Source organism: Physcomitrium patens, chromosome 7 (genome assembly GCF_059467195.1).
Source record: "Physcomitrium patens ecotype Gransden chromosome 7, ASM5946719v1, whole genome shotgun sequence".
Lineage (NCBI taxonomy): Eukaryota > Viridiplantae > Streptophyta > Bryopsida > Funariales > Funariaceae > Physcomitrium > Physcomitrium patens.
In genome coordinates this window covers 4,997,146-5,011,828 of record NC_143416.1, presented here as the reverse complement: position 1 = coordinate 5,011,828, position 14,683 = coordinate 4,997,146, and the positions used below count along the sequence as shown (strand labels likewise).

The window sequence follows — 14,683 nt, the reverse complement described above, 5'->3', positions numbered from 1 at the left end:
ATCCACAGAAAACATGTGAGAATCAGTGCAATCTGAGAACTGTTCAGAAAGGATGCATGTTCGTCCAAGACTTAATATTGAAGAAACATCCCATGGGATGATAAAATTGAAACAATGGGAGGTTTTTGAAGCAGACACAGTCATGCTTTTTCTGAAGGAAGTTGCACCGCAGAGTGTGGCTCAAAACCATGCAACATGTTTTTGTGTAGGTTTTAAGAAAGATGTCATTTACTTGATTTGAAACAGAGGGCCTTCTCACGCCATCAGAACAGGCTTCAAATTGCGCCAGTGCACCACCTCGTGAGCTAGACTCATGCCACACAACATCGGGAAGAAAAACTTAAACAACGGAATCTCCACCGATTGCTGCCAAACTAACAAACAACAAATAGGCTGAACTCTGGTACTCAAATTTAAGGTTCTGCAGGAGACTCATCGCACTGTCACACCTGAAATGGCGAAGTTGGTAGACGCGTCGATGACAGCGATGAGATGATGCGACAGAATTAGAAAAGCTCGCGTTGGGTAAATGGGATTCGAGGAAGGGTGTGCGGGTTCCGACGCGGCTCACGAAATCACCACCTCGCGCGGGTCGATGAGAAGCGCTGTAGATAACAGAGAGCGTCGTTCGTCAGAGAGAGAGAGAGAGAGAGAGAGAGACTGACTGTACATTCGCGGAGTGTCGTTATGTGCCTCCTTCATCTTCGCGGTTTCCTCTCGCTGGCTGGCCCCTCCCTTTGCGGGGCTTCCTCCGTCGGCTCACCTCAGTCTCAGGCCCGGCTTCCTCTCCGTCAAAGCTGAAGAAAGTCTTCTTCTGCAGCAGCGCATTGTGAAACCCCAGATTCTTTCTCCCCCCTTCCAGTCCAATTTCGCAAGGGAAAGGTATGTGCGCGCAATGCCTCTCTGAGCTAGTCGTTGCTCTCACTCTTCCTTCGATTTTTCCTCTGCTGCTCTTCCTCTTCGGGGATTGTGTTAGAGATTTGGGTTGTTTTGGCTTTTCGGTTTTTTGCGCGTGAGATTTCTGGATCCGCGTTCTACGCGTTAACCCCCCGAATTCCCTCGCTACCTCTGGATGGGTTCCGCTTTTGTGATGGCCCCTACCTTCGCGCAGCTCTATTGCAGCTTCTATCTAGTGGTTCGCGTGTGAGTGCTCCTTGTTCGTAGCAGTGTCTCGTGATGGGCGTATGATGAGATGTCATCTAGTTTGTTGACTGAGTTGGAGGTGAGTTCTCTACAGGTTGTTCCGGTGGTGGGTGTGGATCTCGACTTGGAGCGGTAGTCGAATAACCTTGATTTGGTGACCTCCTTACGTTGTGGAGGAACATAGTTTTCACACTCTTTGCGAGTTTTTTTTTTTTTTTTTTTTTTTTTTTTTTGTTTGTTTTGTTTTTGTTTTGTTTTTGTGTTTGGTATTGAACCGCACCATACGATCTCTTGCAAAAGAAGTGGCGAATCATCACCGGCAGCCGCCATGCAGTGGCTTTCAGAAATGGTAAGGAAGTCATTTTTGAAAAATCTCTGGTAGTGGTCGCCGTAGCTGCAATCATAGCTGCGCCTTGTTCTCGGTGGATGGTCTCTGAAACCGCTTCCGGCTGAATATTCAACTGCGAAAGATAAGAGATGAGTGGTTGCACTGATTCGCGATTGGTTTTTTTTTATTGAGACTAGGGTATGGAGGATCACCAACTCGTGAGGCAGTTCGACCCGTTGTTTAACCAGACCAGCGTCGAGCAATATGGTGGCGGGTTGCCTAGCGGGAGCAGCAACGATTATGTCGCACCCCTGGAGAGTTTGAAGCAGCAAAAGGAGCGACAGAGTTTTGCGGATCTGGACGGGTTTTACCACCAAGAGCGACCCCAGAAAATGTTGAAACCGAACTGCTACGAGCCTAACCTGAGCAACTTCCAGTACCAAGCGAATCCTCATTGGAATACGTCAATGAGTTTTTCATCAGGCTTGGATTTCATGACATTTGCAACTCATCAACCATCTGGGCAAAATCCTCATCAAAAGCAGGAGCACCAGATGCTGCCCCAGCAGCTGGACACCTATGCGATGCCTGTTCAACACTTGCATGACGATGGTGCCCTGCATCCGAGAACTCCAGGGAGTCGAGTAGACTCAGGAAGCTCAGCTGTATCTTTAGGTGCAAATGGCAGCAAGCTTGATGCTCTCTCTATGGAGGTTCTTCGAGGTTCAAGTCCTCTTTCCTCGATCGAATATGTCCAGCAGGGCAAGCAAAAAATAACGGGATTCTTTTCTCCAAATGGAGGTGGCTCTAGGCTCAGTATGCCTACACAACCGCCACCACCGGTGAAAAGCACAGGTCATACACAGGATCACATTATGGCAGAACGGAAGCGGCGGGAGAAGCTTAGCCAACGCTTCATTGCTCTTTCTGCGATTGTTCCCGGCTTGAAGAAAGTAAGTCCTCTGGACAAGGTCGTACCACGCTGGTCTTTACGAGTATAGAAAGCTTTAAGTTTAGAAGTTTGAGTGGAGTTTAACCACCGTGTCATATATTGTACGTGACTCGTGACAGATGGATAAAGCCTCTGTGCTGGGAGATGCAATCAAGTATGTAAAGACATTGGAAGAGAAGCTTAAGACAATGGAAGAGAGGCTTCCGAAGAAGAGAATACGCTCACTCTCTAACAAGAAAAGCTCGCAGCCTTCCACAACTCCTGGTCCTGTCTCACAGGGAGAATCCAAGCCAGCTGTTGTAGTGAAGCAGCAGCTAAGCGACGATGTTGTAGATGAAGACGATTGCTCTCAACCTGAGATTGAAGCGCGGAAGATTGATAAAAATGTACTCATAAGGATGCACTGCGAAAAGCGAAAAAGTTTACTCGTGAAATCACTTGCAGAACTCGAGAAGATGAAGTTGGTCATTCTTAATGCGAACATCCTCTCCTTCTCTGCAGCGACGGTGGATCTCACTTGCTGCGCCCAGGTGAGTTTCCTGTCTTTTATCCTCTTTCAACAGTGATATGCACATCGAATGTCTGCTTATTTTCTCAGCTATTGAACCACGTTCACTTGCTTAACATCTAGTGTATGGGTGATCTAAGATGATTAGCAACTGAATTGAAATAAGGTGTCGAATTGCAGATGTCAGAAGGGTGTGAGGTTAACACCGACGAGATTGTTCGATGTTTGCAAGAACTGTATTATACACTGGACGACTGACTGAACGTTGTTGGAAATGGACTTTCACAAAAGCATGGAGTATGAGTCCACGACTATCGGTCCAAAACGATAGCTGTACCCACAGCTTTCAAAATTGTTTTTTTAGAGATTCTCAGACAATGCCATCTGCGATCAGTGGGCTTCTTCCGTTCCCTCAGGTGAAGATGGACATGGCCATTGCATCGGAGTTTTTCAACGTCGTCAACCCATTCACGATTTTCAGCACAGTTCAAGTGCTTTTTCTTCAGATATCTTTGGTTCCTGTGCTTGTTCATATTTCCAAGGAGTGTGTCTACCTGGAGGTACAACGAAGTTTTCAGGTCTTCTCTTTTACCCGCCTGTCGCAACAAGCTGCTTTTTGAAGAGAGACCGGTCCACAAATTCGCCTTGTACTATCTTCCATGAGCAGATTATTTTCCACACTCTGGGTCTTCTTCAGTTGTGCCCAGAACTCTACTCTGAGGGCTCCGATTCCATGACCAGCCTCACCACCTTCAGTGCGGCATCTACCCGGGTCATGGCCGTTTTTGCAAAAGCCGTTGCTGATTTCGCTTGGTTTTTGTTTCACAGCAGAGTACTTGGCACATCTGTAGTTATACATACTAGAGACGACCCTTTGTGGGGTTAGAATGGCTAAACCTATTGCTGTTTTTTTCCCATCCGTATAAATGACTTAGGTCAGGCGTGGCGATTTGCCAGCTTGTTCTTTTTTATGTGCAAGTGTGAAATAAATTTTTTTAACCAATAGCTTTTACTTATTATTCCCATTAATGTTCCTTCGTCACTTGGAGATGCTTCCTCTCACCTTCTTCACAAGCAACAACGATGTGAACAGGCTATTAACACTCCACGACTGATCCTTTGTTTGAAATGGCTAGAACAGTTGCCCGATAGCTGTCAGACTGGTGGCGTCTACTTTTAGTTTGGCTCGCTGGAGGGCTTTTTATTCCTCCATTAGATGTGGTCCATATTAATATTGCCACTTTGCCATTATTATACCCAATCAGGGCTAAACCAGAGCTTGCTTATCCACATAAAGCAAAGAAGAAGAGAGGGACCCCAAGGGGACGCCCTACTCCATGGATTTCAGGAGATACTGCGGCTGGCGGAGCCTGGCCCACAGCATGCAAATAGCTTCATGGAGAGCAGATGAAGAAGCAGAGTGGGGTAATGAACCCAATGCCCTCTTTCCTTCTCAGTTAATGGGATTTTGATGTTGGAGGAACCTCCACCCTCGGCTCGGCTCAGCTTGTCATTCTAGCCCTTCCTCTGCAGTGCAACCAGCAGGGCAAGCAAGCAGGGCAGGGCAAGGCAGAGAGGGAAGGAGGCACTCATGCTGTGAGTGTGTGTGTGCAGGTTTCTCGACCTATTTTTCTCACCGTCTTTTCCCTGTGCTTTGTGGAATCATTGTGTGTATACGCATATTTGTCTGGAAGTGTATGAGCTTTTCAAAGTGTGAAATGAAGCATGAGATTGTTGAGTGGTTTCTTAAATAGGGAAATGATGTCTATATATATCTACAGTGATATATGCGCACATGTGTCAGAAATAATTGAGTGTAGTTATTGCTATATATCTATATATATATATATATATACACACACAAATGTACGCGAAGATCCTTCTGAAACAAAGAGCAACTTCTGCTAAAAATAATACTATCTATCTACCTGTCTGTGTGTGTGTCATGTGTTTATAAATGTACATGTATTGTGTAATTCCTACGTATGTGCAAATGTTTTGATCTGATGTTGAATTGTAGTATTTTATGTTTATCTATTCTGGTTAAGGAAAGCACACTTTTTTCATGTTGGCACAACTGCAAATTTGTATTGAAATATGATCAAAAGATTATAATCGAAGATATCTTCAATGTAAATTTTATTTGCAGTGTTACAACTAAATGATCTCCTCAAAAGCAAAGAAGTAGCATTTTCAAAAATATATATATAAAAAATTTACTAAGAGATATTTTGAATTCTAAATTCGTGGGTGCAGTTTGAAATTATTTAAAAAAAAATGATAGTAAGTATTCTACAATATTTAAATATTTCATATTTTACTCTAAAAAATTGAGGCAGCTGTTCAATTGATTTTGAATTTTCCATAGATGTCACAATAAAATAATCTCCCATTATGAGGCATGTAAGATAAGAGTTGTTATATTAATGGTTTGATTAGTATATATGTCTTATTAAAAAAATCATATTTTCAATTATTGATCTAATTTAGATCGTATGTTTTGTAAACGAGGTATATAAATACATACACACATACATACATGATATTGAACTTGTATTAATTGTAAATTTGCAACTTTTTTTGATGTTGCTGTTGGTCTGTCGATTGATGTATTAAAAAATATATCTTAATTGGAAATAAATCTCACTTATATTTATATGTATGTCTATATATATATATATATATATATCCATACATACATATATATATATATATATATATATATATCCATACATATATAAGGATTGAGAGGGTGTAATATAAATAAATATATATATATATATATATATATATATAGTTTAAATTATAGTTTAAAAGTTCTTAGGAGGTGTTCTTTGTGTACTGAGAAAGTTGGCACCTTATTCTTATCAATGTAATTCTATTAGCTTGATTCGAGTTGTTAGCATGTTATTTCAAAGCAATAAAGCAGCTTATATTCAAAGATCTTGCTACAAAAAATATCACTTGATATGCAATTTTAAATTGATTTTGTTTGGATAAATATATATATATATATATATATATATATATATATTGTAGACCATTTTTGAAAACAAAACTGCATCTTTTTCTGTTATATAAAATATGCCATCTGTTTCGTGTTTATCTACATTCTATTATTATTATTATTATTATTATTATTATTCAATTTTTGCATGTTTCTATTATAATTCTTCTGCTAAAATCAAAACCCAATATTATAATTTTATTGTTTCACCAAAATATACCAATCAAAAAAAATGTTTAATTTAATAAATTACTCACATACAAGTTAATTAATTTACTAGTATATTATTATACTTCAACAATACATAGTTTTTCATTAATAGAATTGCAACAAAACTTTCAAAATTATTTCCAACGGACAGAATGAATCTCAAATTTAGACTACGCAAAATTCTCAATTAGAGTTAATAAATGCTGTATACAATAATGACAAAGCTTATTGCACAAATTTTAACAGAACCATTTATGTTATTCTATTATAAATTGGGATGTGGTACTGTTCTTACAAATAGTAAGAGTCAAAACATGTGATTTTTACGTGAAAAAGTAGGTTCAGGAGTATAGTATCATTGGAGGACATCAAATCTATTTATTTAATATTATACTTCACGGCCTGAGCACATGGCACAACAATAATATTTTGGATTTCGTAATTTGGTGAAATGAAAAATAAAAAATAACTTTTAAATGAAAAATAAATGAAACTTGGATCAAGACAAAACCTCATTCCAAGGATCACACTCTAATTTTGGAATTTGTAGAAGTTCAAAAAGGCTTTGTGCCCCAAATCTTGAGATAAATTCATAAATTATAAATATATATTTTATAGACCTAGCGATTCAGATTTTCCATTCTTAGACTTGGAAAACCAAATGATTCTAAGGGATTTTACTATAAGTAAATAGATTGTTATGACGTACAAAAATCTTGCAAAGTGAAAAGATTCAAAATTGCAACTTCTTCATTAGTTAAGAAATAAAAAATAAAAAGCGTTATTAAATTCGTTGGTATGTATTAATAAAGAAAAAATACAAAAATAAAACTATCCCAATTTGCTTGCAACCTTGGCTTCAATAGTAAAATACTTTTTTTTTTGCAAGACCTTCATACTTGAGTACTAAAACATTTACCAAATTCATGAGATATAAAACATTACATGAATCATGTTCCATTTTTTGCATATATATTTTTATTTCAATGACTTCATAAATATGATTCTAAAAAACATGTGAACAGGGCAAGAATAAACATCTATTTTGGTGGGGTATTGAAGCTTGGCATTGGAAGCACCTTTCAAGTTTTATAATATAATTTAGATGGTATGGTGGAACTTTTCAATATAAGATCCATATATTAGAAAAGAGTAGGTGTTCAAAAATCTACTAAATTTTTTTTTTGAGAAATAGTGTGTGAATCTACATACACCATCATTGTGACATAAAGAAATGGCATGATTTACATGTGCATTGTCCAAATATCCAAAAATTGAACCATCATGTTCAACATAAATTTAACTTGATAAACTTGTAGATGTTACATAATTTCAATTGTACAGAATTGATGTTTTATTATTTGTCGTTGTAAATTTTCTAGTTCAACATGACTATCATTATTACTACTTTTTCCAACTAGGATTTTCATAGCTTTTTCTTTGGCATTGGAATTACAAAATACACCTTCTTGATATACAATGCTCAATAATTTTATTTATCTTCTAGCACAATCTTTTTGTTAACATTATTTTGTAATCAAATATTTGTGATCTTTACAAGAATGTAAGGTAGGCAATATATATAAATATTCTAAATAGAAAGGAACATTAGTACAAGAATTTCTTTTGACCTTAAGAATTGTAAGTCCAAGTAGTTATCATTTTTGGTGTTGATTCTTTTATAGATTTTAAAATAGATTGAAAAAATAAAGAATATATATATATACACGTGCATACATACATAAAATATATGTACTTTATGATTTTCTCAAATATTTTTTATGACATCTTAATTGAGTCTATGGTAAAAGTGCTTTTGTTCATCAAAAGAAAGAAAATTTATAGGTTTTGTGTTTTCAATGTATATATATCTATCTATATATATATAGATAATATTCATAATAAATTATTAAATAGCATGATGCTTTAGTATTTACAAATTAACAAACTCATTAACATATCCAAGAGAAAAAAAGTTAGCCTTTGATGAATCAAATAGATATAAAGAGCATCATATAATTATTAAAACCAAATGATTGCAAACCATGTATAACAGTAAAGAGATCCTACATTTTAATAAGGATTCAAAACCTACAAATTCAATTGGAAGGCACAACGATTTTTCAGTAAACTTTAAAACTAAAAAAATTGGAAAACTTTGATTGCTCTATGAATTTTATGAAATTAATAAAATTCATAGAGCAATCAAAGTTTTCCAATTTTATGAATTTTATGAATTTTATGTAAACTGATTTTAATTATATATATATATATATATATATATATATGAAACAATATCATACATATTCCTAAAATATACAAAAAAATGGAGAATATTTATGTATTCATCATAATAGCAAATCTACTTCTCACTTTTGTGATAATTGCAAATCTATCTTTGGATGTAATAAGTTATCACTATCTTTTTTTTTAAGCTACATCTTGGGCCCAACTGTGTATTGTAGACATTTTAGCACAACAATTTTCTTTACATTTTGAGCCTTGCATAAAATGTGATCAACAACAATATAAGTGATTTTTAAATTTACTTATGCATTATCATTATTGACTTCAGGTTTTAGATTGTTAATTTTTTTTACTCATTTGTAAAACATTGGCTTTTCAAATTTGATTTCTTATTTTGCTTCTTAAGTATATCATGGTGTTTTATATTGTATGCTATATGAAGAAATTAAGCTTTTAATACAATTTTCTCGCCAATTATGTAGTGAGTGTGGTAAAACACTGTACAATGCTAAGTAATTTGAAGGTGCCTTTATTGTGCTCTTCTTCTAAATTTTCTTGCACTATACTCTTAAACAATCTTTGCAATTTGAGCGTACAAAGTTTGATTATGCAAACATTCATTTCAATGAAATACTTATATTAAGAGTAGCAGATAAATCTTAGATTCATCTACAAATTGGTAGAGAATGCTTGTAAGTCTAAACAATCTTTGCAATTTGAGCGTACAAAGTTTGATTATGCAAACATTCATTTCAATGAAATACTTATATTAAGAGTAGCAGATAAATCTTAGATTCATCTACAAATTGGTAGAGAATGCTTGTAAGTCTAAACAATCTTTGCAATTTGAGCGTACAAAGTTTGATTATGCAAACATTCATTTCAATGAAATACTTATATTAAGAGTAGCAGATAAATCTTAGATTCATCTACAAATTGGTAGAGAATGCTTGTAAGTCTAAACAATCTTTGCAATTTGAGCGTACAAAGTTTGATTATGCAAACATTCATTTCAATGAAATACTTATATTAAGAGTAGCAGATAAATCTTAGATTCATCTACAAATTGGTAGAGAATGCTTGTAAGTCTAAACAATCTTTGCAATTTGAGCGTACAAAGTTTGATTATGCAAACATTCATTTCAATGAAATACTTATATTAAGAGTAGCAGATAAATCTTAGATTCATCTACAAATTGGTAGAGAATGCTTGTAAGTCTAAACAATCTTTGCAATTTGAGCGTACAAAGTTTGATTATGCAAACATTCATTTCAATGAAATACTTATATTAAGAGTAGCAGATAAATCTTAGATTCATCTACAAATTGGTAGAGAATGCTTGTAAGTCTAAACAATCTTTGCAATTTGAGCGTACAAAGTTTGATTATGCAAACATTCATTTCAATGAAATACTTATATTAAGAGTAGCAGATAAATCTTAGATTCATCTACAAATTGGTAGAGAATGCTTGTAAGTCTAAACAATCTTTGCAATTTGAGCGTACAAAGTTTGATTATGCAAACATTCATTTCAATGAAATACTTATATTAAGAGTAGCAGATAAATCTTAGATTCATCTACAAATTGGTAGAGAATGCTTGTAAGTCTAAACAATCTTTGCAATTTGAGCGTACAAAGTTTGATTATGCAAACATTCATTTCAATGAAATACTTATATTAAGAGTAGCAGATAAATCTTAGATTCATCTACAAATTGGTAGAGAATGCTTGTAAGTCTAAACAATCTTTGCAATTTGAGCGTACAAAGTTTGATTATGCAAACATTCATTTCAATGAAATACTTATATTAAGAGTAGCAGATAAATCTTAGATTCATCTACAAATTGGTAGAGAATGCTTGTAAGTCTAAACAATCTTTGCAATTTGAGCGTACAAAGTTTGATTATGCAAACATTCATTTCAATGAAATACTTATATTAAGAGTAGCAGATAAATCTTAGATTCATCTACAAATTGGTAGAGAATGCTTGTAAGTCTAAGCTATTGCTTATAGATAGACTTATGCCACCAATTGGTAAGATGGATGTTCTGACATATAAGCCACATTGTTGAAGTCTAGTGTTATGATCTGAAGTTTTTAAGCCATAGGAACTCTTAATTTGATAATACAATGCATCTTTTTAATTTTTTTGTAAGTAAATTAAATAATCACTTATATTGTTGCTAAATATATTTCATATAGGGCCCAAAACATGAAAAAAAGTGCCACACTCAAAATCTGTGCAGCAAATAATTAGACCCCAAATGTAGCTAAAAACAAATGATGGTTATAGCTTATGACGTCCAAAGACAGATTTATAATCATCAAAAAAACAAAGCATAGATTCACTATTTATAAGAATACATAGATATTTTTGATATTTTTGCCTATTTCAGGAGTATGTATGATATTATCTCTCTCTCTCTCTCTCTCTCTCTCTCTCTATGTGGAAATAGTAAACAGACCTTAGTTTTTACTAAATTGATCTATCTATGACGAAGAATCAAATAATTATGATGAATGTGGTTGATTTTAAATAGACCTAAGTTTTTACTAAATTTATCTATCTATGACGAAGAATCTGATAATTATGATAAATGTGGTTGATTTTCATGGATTTTAGATCTAATAGTATAAAAATGAATCCATAAGTTATTTTTTTCTATTCATGGTGGTTAAGATGGATGAATCAATTTAATAAAAGTTTGGATCTGTTAACATTCTGTATATATATATATATATATATATATATACTCTTTTGATCAATAATACAAGATATGAGTTGGACTAAATATAAATATAAAATACAAAGGATATAATATCCTAGAATAAATTATTACAAATTTACAAAGAGTAATTTTATTAGATTTTTTTAAATATTACGTATAAGTGAAAATCGTTTTAGAACTCAAATTGTATAATCTTTATATTTTCTTATTAAAGACGTTGTATTGAAAATTAGAAAAATTTAGAAAAAAAATTCATTAAACAAGTTTAAATTTTGATTTAACTACTTCTTTAATTAGTCAAAAAGTTATCAAAATATCATAAATTTTGAACCTTACAAATATATTAAGGAGATAAATATAATATTGACTTTGGAATAAGAAGACTGCATAACAATTTAATTCATTGATAAACAACGTGGAATAGAAGAAAAATACAGGAAATATTTAAATTTAAATGATATTTCAACAAAACAAAATCAGTGTTAAACTTGTGGGATTAGATGAAGTAGCAATAATGTTACAAATAAGTGCTTCTGTTTGAATTTGTTTGAATTTTTTATTGATGTGTTCGAAAAATATAATGTATCTCACATCCAATCTTAGGCTTGTAATATTCCATGAAAAGATGAAAAATAAAAATAAAAAAAATAAATAGGTTGAAAATGCCATATATTAGAAGCCATAGTTTTGGAATATAGTAAATAAAAATATATCATTGTTTTTTATTGGATTTCCTTGGGTAAGAATAAAGTAATAGCATTCAAATCAAAATTATGCAATATTCAATATTCAATCATTCAAAAATTAATATTCAAGAATCATAATATAGTTTTTAAAAATATATAAGTTAACTATTTTTGAATTGTATTTAAGTTATTATTTTTATTTTTAAATTGAAATGATTGAATAATTTTTTCTGGTTGGAGATTATCTGACTAATCTAAAAATTAAAACTTAAACGATTTCAGGGATTGATTTTCGTACTAACTATTGTTTAAGCAACTGTTATTTTGACTTGAAGTTGGGAACATATACAATCTCCAAGTAAAAGTCTCAAAAGCACATATTCATAGACTATTATTTAAGAATATAAGTGTATATTTGCTAAAAATAAATAAAAAATAGATAAGTGAATACATTTTAAGAATACAATTATCTATTTATATATATATATATATATAAAGTATTTTTATTTTAATATTTTAATAAATATTTTAAATTCTGTTTACAGTCTGCAGGATCTTAGTGAAAAAACAAGCAAGAAAAGAGAGCTTAAACATATACTTTATATGAATATTAAAAATTATATGTAGTAGGTATGTAGTAAATATATACAGTTTTTTTGGGACTTGAATATAGTTAAAGAGAATATTTTATGTAGAACGTGCATTGAAGTATGTCTTTAAAAGCCTCATAGCTTTGAAAGTAAACTTTTTTCGTTAAAGGTGCACATTGACAGAAACATTCTAGAAGTCTTAATGGTCCTTGAGTTTGATAAAGTTTTCAAAAGATTGATTTTTTTTTGAGTTGATTTTAGAGAAAGTAGTATTTCACTCCAAACTCCAATCTTTACCAGGTTCATAATGAAATATATGGTGATATAAAAGTGTATGAGATGTGGCATCTAAATAGCATTCAATTGTGATTTGTGTAAGGAAATATTTATAAGCAGTTTCTTCATCTTAGATATATTATAAAATTACATTTTTACTGCAAAAGGTAAAACTTCTACAATGTGGCACCATTTTAATTTTATCTTAAATACTAATAAAAGAATCTTTGGCACTATAGGAATACTAATAGTTTATATATATATATATATATATATATATATATATACATACAATTCATTTGACCATTTATTATAATTAGAATATTTAAATTTTACAAATTATTAATTTTTTATTAATTTTTTATTATTTTGTTTGTTTTTTAATTTTTTATATTTATAATAATAATTATTTTAAATATACGTATATATGTTTTGTTTATTTTATGTTCTAATTCAAGGTGACTTGAATTTAACATATATATATATATATATATATATATATATTAGCATTTCAAATTTTTGGTACAATATTTCTAATCTCAGATTTAGAAAATTTAATGTACTTTTATGATAGAAAAAAATATATTTTATAGTCTATTAAAAAACAATTAACTTTTGTAAAATAAATAATAATATATTTGAACTAAGATAGATTTTTTTTTTATTTGATTTTATAGTAAGTCATTATCATGTGATTATTTATTTCTATTCACATAATAATATTGATAAATTTGTTGATATTATAAAAATATCATCTAATTATATAATATTATTAAAAAATTATAAATAGATATAATTTGAATATCAAAAATGAAATTATAGATGTAATTTAAATCTTTTAGTGTGATATCACTTTGATTCTTTATTTTTAAAATTTAGTGATTAAGTAGTATAATATCTTTAAACTTAATTAGATGATTTTAAAAAGAATTCATGATTACATGAAATATCTAAAAACTATTACCAATTTATATATTACAATTTTAAACCTTCTAAGGAAATTTTATTATTTTTTATAACAATATTTTTATTACGATGTAAATAAAACCTCATAAATATAAGCAATATAGACATTATTCCAAAAATATTTTACAAAAACTTACACACAATATAATTAAACTCCAATTCTATAAATTATACTTTAAAGAATAGTATGTTATATTGTAAATTTAGTAGTAAATTAGAAATTATTTTTTTTGATAAAAAATGAAAAAATTACACATCCTAATTATGTATTAGGTATATATAACTAAATTTAAATCTTTTATATTTCATTAAGAGGCAATTAAGTATTGATCTTTAGCACTATAAAAACTATATTGAACTACAATAATGTGATAAAATTATTAAAATCATATTTATGTGTAATATTTAATATAGTAGTGTAGTTGATTAGTCTTAAAATATTAAAGAAATAATTTTTATAAAATGATTAAGATTAAACCATTATTGAATTCACATACATTCATTACAATCAAAAGAAATACATGTTTTGAATTAATAATAGATAAAACTGAAAAATAAATGATATAATTTACATAATATTAGAAACACTTATGATAAGTTATAACTATTATTAATTGAAAATTTTCAAATAATTATAATAAATAAAATATTAAAACATATTCTATATAAAAATCATCATTTAAGTTACTTAATAAATTAAACTTTCTTAAGTATCTTAAAGATCATAAGCTATAATTATATTCTATATCACAGTTCTCTTTTTTCAAATATTAATAGTGGGACTCTTGCTTTGCATTGAATAAAGAAAGAATATAAAGATTTCATTATCTTACAATTATGAGGAATGTCAATGTTTGAATATTTCACTACAAATAATATATATAGTATATTTAAAGATTTTAATTTTATTAAAAAGTAGTATAATATTATGTCTTGATTCAACATACAACAATGTAATATATAAATATCCATGAGAGAATACAAGTTTTAGCAAATAAAGTCTAAAAACATGAATTGTTTGACCTTGGGATTTGCTAA

At 30.9% G+C, this 14,683-nt stretch overlaps 1 protein-coding gene and 1 long non-coding RNA gene across 3 annotated transcripts; one reads left to right on the top strand and one right to left on the bottom strand.

Annotated features, from left to right (window-relative positions):
- Positions 1 to 37: 37 nt before the first annotated feature.
- Positions 38 to 954, bottom strand: LOC112284782 (uncharacterized). Its single transcript, XR_002970535.3, has 2 exons — positions 450 to 954; positions 38 to 305 (listed from the first exon to the last, which is right to left on the bottom strand). It is a non-coding gene; the product is annotated as an uncharacterized LOC112284782 (long non-coding RNA).
- On the top strand, positions 191 to 3,943 carry LOC112284781 (uncharacterized). Of its 2 annotated transcripts, none has more exons than XM_024525008.3 (5): positions 191 to 882; positions 1,238 to 1,492; positions 1,669 to 2,424; positions 2,543 to 2,953; positions 3,112 to 3,943. In XM_024525008.3, the coding sequence occupies exons 2-5, from the start codon at positions 1,472 to 1,474 to the stop codon at positions 3,187 to 3,189; spliced, it is 1,266 nt and encodes a 421-aa protein (XP_024380776.1). In that variant the 5' UTR covers positions 191 to 882; positions 1,238 to 1,471; the 3' UTR covers positions 3,190 to 3,943. The 2 variants fall into 2 exon arrangements, with proteins under 2 accessions (XP_024380776.1, XP_024380779.1); XM_024525011.3 differs by having other exon boundaries at positions 1,664 to 2,424.
- The last annotated feature ends 10,740 nt before the right edge of the window (positions 3,944 to 14,683 follow it).

Excerpts from the sequence above, each read along its gene's own strand:
- LOC112284781 (XM_024525008.3), top strand. The coding sequence starts at position 1,472 with ATGCAGTGGCTTTCAGAAATG. Across the intron at positions 2,425-2,542 it reads TTGTTCCCGGCTTGAAGAAA|ATGGATAAAGCCTCTGTGCT; the intron begins GTAAGTCCTCTG and ends GACTCGTGACAG. Across the intron at positions 2,954-3,111 it reads ATCTCACTTGCTGCGCCCAG|ATGTCAGAAGGGTGTGAGGT; the intron begins GTGAGTTTCCTG and ends GTCGAATTGCAG.